The 13313-nt window shown below is 39.3% G+C and overlaps 1 protein-coding gene across 4 annotated transcripts in view; it reads right to left on the bottom strand.

The window, feature by feature from the left end:
* Window positions 1-619: 619 nt before the first annotated feature.
* The window catches only part of EVC2 (EvC ciliary complex subunit 2), an 80101-nt gene continuing 67407 nt past the window's right edge, over window positions 620-13313 (bottom strand). For all 4 annotated transcript variants that reach the window (XM_040593783.1, XM_040593799.1, XM_040593790.1 and 1 more), the window contains 5 exons: window positions 12752-12963; window positions 11168-11255; window positions 3521-3714; window positions 2508-2609; window positions 620-2038 (listed from right to left, as the gene is read on the bottom strand). In XM_040593783.1, coding sequence (XP_040449717.1) covers window positions 1771-2038; window positions 2508-2609; window positions 3521-3714; window positions 11168-11255; window positions 12752-12963 — 864 coding nt within the window. In that variant the 3' untranslated portion in view covers window positions 620-1770. The remainder of the gene's footprint in view (window positions 2039-2507; window positions 2610-3520; window positions 3715-11167; window positions 11256-12751; window positions 12964-13313) is intronic.

Here is a 13313-nt window from a genome sequence, read left to right as displayed (position 1 = left end):
TGCAATCAATATTCAGATGTTACATTGTATTATTGCAACTGATTGAAGCTATTAGCCCCAATGTCTTATCTGTGATCAGTGCTGTCATTTCCCTTTCACACCCCAACAGCCTAGAGCGTGGGCTTGCGAAGGAATCTTGGAAGAGACTCACATTCAAGAATGGGTACATCAGCTTTCCAGTGCTCCTTGCAGCCCAGAGCACAGCTCAGGCTTTCCTACAGGCTCTTCTTGCATAGGGCCTAACCCCTCTCTGAAACATCTGAGCCTCCTCCTGTACAGCTCCAACCTCCCACCAGGGCAGGACTGACCCTACCTTTACCTACCCCCACCTTGGGGACAATACACCAGATGCACCTAAACACAGCAACTCTGAACTCCCACAATCCTGATAGAATCCTCTTTCTGTGAGAGTGATGACTTTGTGAAAAGACTGAAGAATGCAATCAAAAACTAATTAGGATTATCAGGCTAATTACTGCATGCATTTTCTAATGCTAATAGCAATATGAAACACTAATTGTTGTTTACTGTGGGATGAATATTTAAACTTGCCTAGAGTAGCGGGGAAAAAAAAATATGTTTTTTTCCACTTGGAACAGATGCCAACTGCAGACACATATACACTGTAACATTTTAATTTTCAAAATGAAACTGGCACTCTATTAATACAAAGACACAGAAACTCCATACGTGAAAAATTGCAAAATATATGAACACAATACCTTCAGAGCATAGCATTCAAATACAGTTCAAAGAACCTAAAACCAGGTTTGAATATCACAAAATATTAACAAATATATGTGTTTATTTTAATTAGCCTTATCCTGTTCCTATTTTTAGGGTTCATACTTGCAGGTTTCTTTCTGTCAACTAGAAAGGTTTAAAAATTAACTCTTTTTGAAATGTAAAATGATATTCTAATCAATTTAGAGAAATCCAGGAATAAGACTTAAAAAATATCCACATAAAATTGTGACAGTTTGCAGCACTGCAATCAAAAAAGCTTTTGAAAGTATTACATGCCCATTTAAATTTTTTCCTTTTCCACTGAGCAAGTGTGATGATATTGGTTCACCAAGGAAAAGACTGCAACAACAGGTTGCAAATATTTAATGCAGGTTTGAACTGTAGCCACATTCATAGTTCAGCTGAAATAAGTTTAGAGGAAATAGCAAAAAGCTGATTTTGCTCCAGGATGTATGGCTAAGTACATATGTATATGCTGAAGATCTGGACTACCAGCTACCACTGTAGAACACAGACCACAGAAGTAACATTTTAAGAACGCAACATGAAACAGTACATTAGCTAGAACAGAAAATCAGAGAACAGAGGATTTGTGGGTCACCCACTTCATCTCTTCATGTTATCTGCTATACCACAGCTTATCACAAGAACATATAAATACAAGAATAGTAAATCAGTAATTACTTTATATAATAAATAAGCTTTCTATATAAGTTACAAAACCACAGCTATAGTAAGATCAGTGCAAAATGTACTGAAGGAACACTGGGTCCTGCCTGTCAGAATGTGCATCATAAAACACCCATATTTCATCCACTGCATCATAGGCTGACAAAAATTAAAAACCACACAATGCAGATTGCTAACTGCACCATTCTAAAATTACAGCTATTTACAATGTCAGACAAATGAGATTAAAACAACATATGTTATTTAAACTGCACACTTCATTCTTTCTCATTATTTTTCTGAATTTTAAATAACTTCCTCTTCCCTAATTGATACTTTGAAAGGAAGTTGCCCTCACAAGTCTGTATTTGCATGAGCAGCCTTCTTGGAATTAAGAAAGTTCTTTTTCTTTTTCCTTGGAGAATTATGCAAAGAAAGATCACTCGGCTCACGAAACAAAAATATCTTCTCCCCTGTGTCTAACAGTTCTATGGCTCTGGCAGTTGCAGTGTTCAAGGGAACAAATGTATCAAACTGTTTCACAGGAGGTTGTTTAGGTGAACATCCAAGATGAATGAATGATGCTTTTTCCAAGATAGCAAGTTGTTTCTTCTTTATCAAGCTACATTAATGAAAAAAAATTGAATTGAAAAATGAACTTTGACAAAAAAATTCTAACTTCCTATATCATATCCTGACATAGAAGTGACTTCGGAAGCTAAAGAAAACTGTATTTGAATAGACATATTTCCATCCCAATCCCCAATAATTTATGAGATACAAAATTGCTTAAGGAAAGGTAACCTTATAGTAAATAACCATTGGGAGGATGGCCAATGCATATGAAAAATATCTGAATTTCGTGGATATGTACAGCAAAATCTTTTAAGGCATTTACTACTATTCCCTATTACGTGTAAGTATGTTGTAGCAAACACAAGTACCAAACAGCAGAACACTGTGAGAAAATGTGTATTTATGAACATATTTTCTGATTTCTAATGGATATAGAGGAACCTTTGGAGATGAAATGAAGTACAAAAAAAATATAATAATAAAATCGTATGTATTTCTTCCTGTCTTTTCCTTACCTGTCTTTTCTCTTCTTTAGAGAAGGGAACTTTTCCAAACTTCTGCTTATCAGATCTTGCCTTACTTGGTTCTCCAGTGCTTTCCACAATTCTTGGTTCTTCCTGAAGGAGCAGGAAAGTAAAAAATTCCCAGCAGCAAATCCCCAGATATACACACTTTCCTCCCCTTTCTGATTTTAGCTACCCAGCCCATGCCATTAATACCATGAATACAGTCAGTAAGAGTGTTCACATATCATTGCTGCCCTGCCACAAACCATTTAAATCAGCTAAGATCACACCTCAGGGCACGGTCACAAGGATGCTTATCTGTTCCTTGACAACTCACACCTGACAACTAGAGGGGCCCAGGGCCACAACATCTGCTTTTCTCCTCTTCCCATGTCGTGGCAGGGAGTTGGGAGAGAGGGTCCAGGAGCACCTCTCAGTATTAGCTGTACAGCTATTCAGCTGGTGTTAATGGGAATAAACTGGAAGGATGAAGGCTCTGGGACACTACACCGCTGGAACTACCTCTGGGAGACTACTCAAGTCTCTGCGAGTAAAGGGAAAAACAGTGGTCACTTGGGATTTTAGTAACGAACTACAAAAGGACAGGCATCTGCAAGGTTGAAACTTCCATTATTAGAAAGGAGGACATCCTTTATATACACCTGAAATCCGGTGTGCTATCAATATTATAAATTAAAAAAATGGGAAGAAAAATATTTTAATGAACTCCAATTAAAGCCATCAAAAAGAAAATTACCAGAACAAGATTTATAAATCTATAGGATAACCATTAATTAATGAAGTTATAACATTTAGTAACTCTTTATTAATCAATTTATTGTAGTTAAAGATTTCACAAAATAAGGTAGCCATTTCAGAATGTATTTTTACCCTACCTAAATGTTTTGAAAGAAAACTTATGCACCTATGATTTTTTTAATTATCAGTCTACTTGTCCAGCAAATACATATACATGTAAAGCAGTAATCTCCTCTTAGTCTATCAACAGCTATCACACTTACCTTTTTTTACAGCTGCCAGACTCATCTGCACTATTGTCACTTTCAGCAACACCATCTGAATATTTACTGATGGAATCGAGTACAGAAAGAACCTCACTTTGTGGGCTGGAGGGCAGCAACAAGTTCAGGACCCTGTGCAACATCCCCATTGGTACCCTTGTCAGTTTAGCTAAGTAACCTGTCAGTCGGAGCTCCTAGAAGATTAATGAGTAGATAAATTTATTAGAGATGAATAAATTTAGTATTTAAAATAAAAAAAGTGTTAGTGAATTTTAACTACTATCATTAAAGAATTATCTGTTATAGAAACAAGAAATACTATTGAAAATCATGTTAGTGATGTTATAGTGGTCATAGTCCCATGTTCACTGTTTTTATCCACACTGGCCCATATATACTACAGTTGTCCATTTTGTTCTGGTATACGCAATATAAATGTTAGACAACCAGGTGACCTTAGCGTATGTGCTTAGGACATGTACTTGATGCCGTTCGGTGTCAAAAATCACAATGCAGCCATATTCTTGCATTTAAGGTTTAATTTATGGACTGTACTATTCTAAAGAAATCTTTACAAGATAGCAATGAAGCGATATGGTCTGTAAAATTAGGGACAAAAAAACCAGCCTCTGAAACCTCATTTCAACATTTACATGTTGTCATGGTTGAACACTTCATTGTCCAGCCTCTCTTAACACCAGATTCTGTAATAAGCTCAGAGGACACCTTGCAACATTAAGAGGAGCAGGAACCATCTGGGGTTTTTTTTGGAGTGTTGGGGTTTTTTTGTGGGTTGGGGTTTTTTTTCCCCAAATGTCCTCTCTTTTTTTGGCCCAAAGGTCAATGGTAAAGTATATTCATATAGTGTTCAATTTTAGTTGCTCCCTAGACAATCAACGAGCCTCATTTCCTGCCTCCCTCCAAACACCAAAAGCCCATTGTTCTTTTCTGCTCTGCTGTCAAAACTACCGTGTCCCCATGGCTGTTTCTGCAGATCTCTCATGTATATCAAATATGAAAATTCTACAATATATTGAGAACTAGATGGAAAGAAAAAGAGTAGAGCAAATTAAAGCAAGTTAAATACCTCAAAGGATATACATAAAAAAAAAGCTGTTGTACTCTCTTCATGCCATACATGTATCTCAGGTAGCTAAAGTTAGGTAAGACGTGCCAAACATTTGGGATGACTCACAAAAGCTGAGTCTCCTCTGCTCTGTAGACCCTCCTATAGGCATTGGTGTGGGAGGTGACTAGAAAGCCCATGTCAAATAAAACCCCCACAAGGTCCCACCGTGCAGAAGACAGCAAATTTCTTTGTCCACAGTGAATTCAAAATGTCACAGCAAATGTTTGAACTCTGCCTCTTTTTTGCATGACAAATTTTCAGAGAAGCAAATGTACCTAGGAGATCCCTGTATTAAGCTTCTTTGAAAGAAGCTATTTCACCAAAAGGATGCTCTATAAAGGATGTATTTCTGCCAAATCAATGTAAAACCAAACAAAGCAATCGCTCCCAAAGCAGTCCTAACCCGAATTTAGATGGTGACACAAAAAAAAGAAACCTCCTTTTCCTATAACCATTCTCCAAGCAGAGCACTCCCCTCCAAAAGGCAGGAAAACCAGCCACTTCCCAGTTTCCCGGGCTCTTCAGTGTTGTTATAGGTTTTCCATGGAAACCACTGAGATACTAGAATGAACAAGACAAAATCCAAAGATTGATGAGAGATCAGTAAACTGATGCAGTATCTAAAAAGTCCAATATTTACACCCTAAACGGGCACCAAAGTTCAGTAAAAGGATGTCTGTTCAGGCTACTTAGGGCAGGAATTTATTTGCTTCTTCTCTGGAGAAGAAAGTAAACAAAAGCTTAAATCTTAATACAGACACCTAAGTTTAATTTCTATAGGTGTATACAGACCGTGTTACACTCTTGGTCTTTAAAAAACATTCTAGAAACTTTAAAAAACACCATTAAGTGAGAATAAAAATGACACATCCGTGACCTATTCTGCCCTTCTTGGCTAAATGGTCTCAGGACATTAACTCAGTAATTTATATGCAGATGATCAAAACATCAAACTTCAGTACTGCTTTCCTCTGTAATAGTTTCCTCTTTAAAATGTTCTTTTCTCCACTCTGACCCTTGCCTTTCTGTATCAAGCATGATGATTTGGACTGAGAAGCAACGTTTAATGCTTTTCTAACACAGCAGAATCCATGATTAAGTAATCCTGCAAGGTGCCACCCATGCTGTCAACAGTACCAAAAGCAGCACTGCTGCCCACCAGCCAGGTGCATCTATAGCATATGTACAGCGAAGGGAGTGCTGATGTGTGAACACGCACCAGCAGCTAGCAGCACTTTCAGCTGCGCACAGCCACCCAGACCAGCTTGCAGAAGAAAGGAGAAGCGAATGTGCATGCAAACACAGAAATGGTCACACCAGTGAGACCAAAAGCCCTCCAGTGTGGGATGTGTTTGATTCTTCAGGTGTATTATACGGTAAGGTACAACTAAGCTTAGGAAATCACTTTTTGTATCCATTAAATGGATACAAAAGCTATTTGCACTAATAACCTCACTTGTATTCTCTGAATTTGGTCAAAATAAAAACGAAATGAATTGTAGCTTACAAACAGCAGAATTACTTTTAAGTATTTGGACTGAGCAATGTGTATTTAAACAACTAATGCAAGGACCAATTAACTCAATCCACGTTGTTTCAAGCTTACTGTGCTGTTTCCACATGACAAGTCTGCCTGCATCATCTGCTGTCTCTAAAATGAAATTAGTGTACCCGGGGCTACAGCTATGAGCTTATTTAAAAGTAACTTCTCAGCCAGAGGCTCATGATCCTGACCTCGCTATCATTCAAGCAAATCTCTTATTGACCTAGATCCACCTCAGTAAGGATGTAAGACAAACCAGGAAATGTAGGAGAGTAAAAGTTACCTGGTTTTCTGCAGAGGGCTGCATCCACAGTTCTGAAAACTAGTCTAAAGGGGAAAATCCTCTTTAAAGAAAAGAGTGAGAGTAGATACAAGAGTACAATAGTTATAGTTTCCTTATACTTGGCAATATAAAATGTTCTGTAAGTTTTAAGAAAAAGGGGGGAAAAACATTTAAAAATCATAGATTCACTTAGGCTGGAAAAGACCTTTAAGTCCAATCGAAAATCAATTCCCATAACAGCTCACAGAATAAGCACACACAAAAGTAGGAACATGTTACACTGTAAGCCTTAAAATATTAATAAATTACTTGTCTACTACTTTACTTCTTTACAGTTTAAATAAGAGTAGGCAGGTTTGGAATTATAGCTGGAGTTATTATACTATTATACTTGCTGAGAACAGAAGTTTTGTTTTGTCTGTCTGGAGGGTAAATATGTATAGGTTTTATGGAATCTCAAGAAAGTATGTTCCAGAATACCTCTGGGTTACACTTCATGTAAATATATATAAACACAAAAAACCCAATAGTATATCTAATGCGCATTTAAACAAATTAATTATTTCTTGAGGGGATCTTATAAACAAAACTTAAAGCACAGTCCCCCAAGTATACACTGAACAGTGCGTTCAGTTTTCAAGTACAGCGAGGTAAAAGTGAAGCTCTTAAATCTGTCTTCAAAGATGTCAAAATCTGTTATTATCAAGGATCATTCTTCCCCTGCTGGGGTGTAAGAGGACTGGGTACTGTGAAAATAATGACATACTTTGTTTGCATGCATCTGTAATGTGCAAAACAATAATTTTAACCCCTCAACTTACAGAACACATCTTGTTATTCAGAAGCTCTTTCACAATGTATCTGTGCCAGAGATACTTAAAAGCCATTACAGGAAGACAATTTAATTGCCATAATTCAAAGCAAATTAGTGACGTGCTATGCCACTTAGACGTGCACAAAAGCCTATGGGTCCAGATGGGATCCACCCAAGCGGACTGAGGGAGCCGGCTGAAGTGCTCACCAAGCCACTCTCCACCATTTACCAACAGTCATGGCTAACCCAAGGGCGTCCCAGAAGACTGGAGGTTAGCAAACACGACGCCCATCTACAAGGTGGGCCATAAGGAGGATCCAGGGAACTACAGGCCTGTCAGCCTGACCTCAGTGCCAGGGGACGTTATGGAGCAAGTCATCCTGAGCGCCATCGCGCAGCACGTGTAGGACAACCTGGGGATCAGGCCCAGCCACCGTGGGTATATGAAAGGCAGGTCCTGCTTTAATGAACCTGATCTCCTTCTACGACAAGATGACCCACTTAGCGGATGAGGGAAAGGCTGTGAATGTTGTCTACCTGGACCTTCTTAAAGCCTTTGACACCATCCCCCACAGCATTCTCCTGGAGAAACTGGCTGCTCATGGCTCAGATGGGCGGACTCTATGCTGGGTAAAAACTGGCTGGACGGCCAAGTCCAAAGAGTGGTGGTGAATGGAGTTGCATCCAGCTGATGGCTGGTCACAAGTGGTGTTCCCCAGGGCTCAGTACTGCGGTCAGTTCTATTTAATGTCTTTATCAATGATATGGACGAGAAGATGCAGTGCACCCTCAGTAAGTTTGTAGGTGATGCCAAATTGGGCAGCAGTGTTGATCTGCTTGAGGGCAGCAGGCTCTGCAGAGGGATCCGGACAGGCAGGACCAATGGTCTGAGGCCAACTGTGTGTGGCTCAACAAGGCTCAGTGCCCGATTCTGCCCTTGGGTCACACCAGCCCCACAGGCTTGGGGCAGAGCGGCTGGAAAAGTGCCTGGAGGGAAAGGGCCTGGGGGTGCTGGCTGATTGCTGGCTGAGCATGAGCCAGCAGCGTGCCCAGGTGACCAAGAGCATCCTGGCTTGTATCAGAAACCGTGGTCAGTAGGACATGGGAAGTGATCATCACCCTGTACTCAGCACCAGTGACGCTGCACCTCAAATAGTCTGTTTAGTTGTGGGCCCCTCACTTCAAGAAAGACATTGAGGTCCTGGAGAGTGTCCAGAGAAGGGCAACAAAGCTGGTGAATGGTCTAGAGAACAAGTTTTATGAGAGAACTGGGGTTGTTTAGCCTGGAGAAAAGGAGGCTCAGGGGAGACCTTATCGTTATCTACAACTACCTGAAAAGAGGTTGTAGCGAGGTGGGTGTCAGTCTGTTCTTTCAAGTGACAGGTGACAGGATGAGTGGAAATGGCTTCAGGTTGCACCAGGGGAGGTTTAGATTGGAAAAATGTCTTTTGCATGGTTAAACATTGGACCAGGCTGCTTAAGGAAATGGTTGAGTCACCAGCCCTGCAGCTAAGACATGTAGCTGTGGTGCTTAGGGACATGCTTTAATGGTGGACTTGGCCATGTTAGGTTTACAGCTGGATTTTATGATCTTAAAGGTATTTTCCAACCTAAACAATTCCATGATTCTAGAATGACCAGCATTTGTGGATGTAGCATATTTTGTCAGATAAATATATGTAATGAACTATTTAAAAAAAACCCACACAAACAACTATATAAAAAGAATTCACAAGACTATTGCCTACCAAGACCAATGACTTAAACCACAGTAGTACGGGGAAAAATCAGCAAAGCCCAAAGGATCTTTCAAAGCATTTCCCATTTTTGTATCTATTTATTTCCACTGATGTTGAATTTATCTAAGAATTATCTTACATTTATCATACTCAGCATGTATCTGAAGCACTGTATGTTTCAGCAAAATATTCATGCAATTCTGTTACTTCCTTACCTGTTTTGAAAAAAAATAAAATAAAATAAAATAAAAAATATGAGTCGGGGGGAACACTGAACAGGCCAAAAGACCATCTTGTCTCCTAGTAAAGTGTTCTGAAATCTTGAGCTATTTAGACAAACTGCAACTACAAATGGGAAATAAAACCTCAAATTTAATATTGCCTCTGAAAAGCATTATAGCTGTCACTGCCCACATCACCGTTACACAACTGAACAAATAACTAAAAATAGTGGCCAATTACTTTGTCAGCATTATGCAAGTTATTTTAAAGAAGCATAAGTGAATATGCATAAAGTTTAAAGAAATAATCAGATTAAGACTCACCATCATGTGAATATTTGTATCATAAGCACCCTACAAAGGCCTGCAGCAGAAATTTTTAGCAGTATCAGCAGAATGGTATTTCTGTGAAGTCCCAATAAAATATTGGTAGCTGTATGTGCAGTAGGTCATGGGAGCAGAAAACAGTGAGAAGGAACTGAAAGCTGAAACAGAATTCAGCAGCTCCTCACAGCCACATCCACTTACAATACCCCAAACTGTCAAGGCCAACAGGGTAGCAAGCCAGTTCAGAAAAAAACCCCAACAGTTGCAACAGGAAGCCAGGGTGAAATCTAAGAAGAAAATAATAACACTACTAATAAAAAACCCTCCAAACTCTAAAGGAACACATAGCTCGGATTTAAAACTGGAAGGCTGGTAATACTCGTCATGACCTCCTCAGCAAGCATCTTCCAGTGTTACACTCTGCAAGACACACCAGAACAAGTTTTTGATCTTTATGCCCAGAGGGCAGGATGCTCTTGGAAAGTGTTAAGGCAAGGATTGAATTCCCACTCTGTCTAATTTAATCTGTTAGTTCAAAGTGAGATCTTCCATTCCAGGACAGCACCTTAGCCACCTAGCTGCCAGATATTCAGAAGTCTCTTCCAGCAAGGTTCATGGAAGGACTCTGCTCTGAATGGAGCCTGAGTGTCCCCATGAAAGGCAGAGACTGAAGTGATTGTGATTATCATGCTCCTGTGAGCTTTGGGAGATCTTGATGCAAATTCCTGACCCACAACAGAGTAAGGAACTGAAAATGTGCTATCTTCCAAGTGTATCTCCTAACAGATATATACAGGAGTCTTATGCCAATTCTTCACAAAATTAGCTGGCCTCAAATAGACATGTAACTCAGAAGAGGATAAAGAGTTCAGAAAACTGAACAGAAACAAGCTAAGTGACCCTTAGTCTAAGTGGTCCCTCCTTGGCTTGCTGGCCTCCAAAGCTCTCAAATGATGATACACATGACTGTCCCTGAGAGGCAAGATACTTGGATGCAAAAAGCTGCAACACCATGTCTTTTTTCTGACACTAGCTACATATCTCAGCCAAGGCCTGCAGGTAAAACTCAGGGACAGCAACAATACATTTTTAATGCCTCTTGGACTGACAGGCACTTGAAGAGGTGATGATCTTTTCCAAAACAGTATGAGTAATGACAGTAAAAAATTTAACTAGTAGTCCTTCTATCATTTAGCTTTGTAACGCAATCAATGCAAATCATTCCTATCACCGATTAAAATCTGAACAAAACCCTTGCCTCATTATATTAAAATCAGACTGTAAATCTGTCTGTAAACCATAAACTCAGGCAGTTTAGATCTCCCCAGAATGAAACACAACTGGAAAACCCCCTGAAAAGATCTGTAAATGAACAAAAAGAAGTACAACTCAATAAAATACAAAAGGCTGAAAGTAGGTCAGAATTAACTGAAGTGAATGATAATGCAGGCTGCAAACACCAGAACTGGTAACAACTATTAGCAGATAGGCACTCCACATACATCTGTAACATTCCCCAAAAAGAAGAAAAGCTGACCTTCAGATACAGCTGTAATTTAAACTTGGAAGCTTTGTTCAGTTTCATGCTTACCTGACTATAAAGTGCCAAAAATGCATCCATTTCTGTATTTTCCAGGAAATCTTCAAGCACTACGCAATTCCATTGCTCATCTCTCAATCTGAAGTGAAAGAGAATTAACACTGAAATCTTCCCAGGTGCAATGACTGTATTATAGGAAAAAATATCTGAAAGTCATCCATTCAGGAAGCGTATCTTTCTGTCAGCAAAGTTGGGTGAGCAGCATAACTTCTAAAATAAGTCAGCTTCTCCTCCCTTCTTCCCTGAACCACAAATCGAACAAATGTCACAGCAGAATTTAAGGCTATGCTCTTGCACACAGTTCAAATCTAGAACTGCTCCAAAGTAACGTAATTCAACCTGCCCCCATCCCTCTTCTTCAAATTTCATCACCACACTTTATGGCAAGTTGTGGATCTTCCTGTTGGTGGAATTTAACAGTAAACAGTTAACTTCCTTACCGTTACTGATATTTTTTGTTTCTGGTCAAATCATTTGGGAAAAGTACAAAACTTGTTTCTTCCATTAACCTTTCAGGTAAATTAGTAAAGACTAGTTACTTTGAAGGTTTCACTGATCTCTACAGCAATATCCACAAGTCAGTAATGTAGCTGCTCTTCTAGTGACTCTACTGCTGCAGCAGGAGAGTCATTTATCCACATCAAGTAACACTCGAGCCCTTTCAGAATTAAACCAGACTTAAGAGTGCAATAACTCACTCAAAGCCATTTCTGATATGTCAGTTGTTTCACAGAACACCCTCTTGGTAATGGAAAGCACCTCCTCAGGATTTTACATGAACCTTGAGAAGCAGTAGGCTTTTAATACTGTGCAGTATTACACATGGAAATGTGATTTCTAACTCCTGTAACCCTAATGAATGTAATACAATATTTCAGTTTTGCAAATTATCACCCATTTTTGCTAGGCAACCTTCATGACAAGACAGATATTTCTATATACCTCCCAAGAGGTTTTGTTGTTGCTGTTGTTTGTTTGGGCTGGGGTTTTTTTTTTGGTGGTTTGGTTTTTTTTTTTGTTGTTGTTTTTTTTTTGTCACTGATATCTTTACTTAAAAACTGGCCAGGGAAAAGTGAAATTGAGCCTGTCTCTGAAGAACATATCCCATCAAAAATGATTGCATGACAGGGGATTCAGTCTACAGCGTGTCAGTGGAGACAGAAACTCAATTTAAATTGTCTCAGCTACTTCCTCTGATCACAGCAGATCACATTTCACTGAAGTCCCTACCTATGTTCTTGGGAGACAAAGGAACAGGATGAAAATTATCTTCCTCCTTGCTCCTAAGGAGTATTGTTATTTTCCACTGTCCCCATCAAGAAATGGTGCTTGGCATGCAACACATCATGATCTATATGTAACTAAGTTATTATTATTTCACATTTCTTATTTCAATATTCCCAAGAACCCTCAGTTATGCTCTGGGCCACACCGCAAAAATGCACTGTTCATACATAGATGTACAGCCCCTCCACAACACCGCAGAACATTTAGCCTGCTGTTTGTTCGTCTGTGGTATCTTATGGTCTATAACAACTACAGTAACTTAGTAAAACCTGAGACCAAAGAACTTACCTTTGCTGGTGCAGATTTATAAATTGTCCACATTTATTCATGGCCTGTCTTAGCAGAACTGTCACTTGTCTGTCTGCATTCATTTCCAGAGCTTCACATGAAGGTCCCAATTCATCTGGAGTCCACCTCTGCCTACTCATTAGATGCTGCTGCTGAGCTGACTCCTTATGCAACATCTCATACTCCAGTTTCCTGTCAAGTTCTTCAATCTCCTAGAGGTTGAAAACACACAATGATAAAAAGTCATAATTTAACTTGGAATAGCAAATTTAATATGGAGTGAAGAAAAAAGATGGTATCAGATTTTCTGATATTAGTTTATTTCTAATTCTATCCAGCCACGTGCAGTCATTACAATTCCAATCCATTGCATGGCTTCAGTAAACATGACTTGCACACTATGAATATCAGAACAATGCTGAAAGATATGAGTCAATTTTCATTGTGTTAAGGGTCGATGCTCTCTCAAACTTTCCACTGTAGAGGGCATCTAGAAAGCACACTACCAGCATGGCTGAGATCCAAACAAAAGAATGGCACCATTAGAATTCACATGTAAGCT

This window comes from Falco naumanni, chromosome 1 (assembly GCF_017639655.2).
Source record: "Falco naumanni isolate bFalNau1 chromosome 1, bFalNau1.pat, whole genome shotgun sequence".
NCBI lineage: Eukaryota > Metazoa > Chordata > Aves > Falconiformes > Falconidae > Falco > Falco naumanni.
The sequence above is the reverse complement of the archived record's forward strand: the minus strand, read 5'-3'. Positions and strand labels throughout refer to the sequence as shown.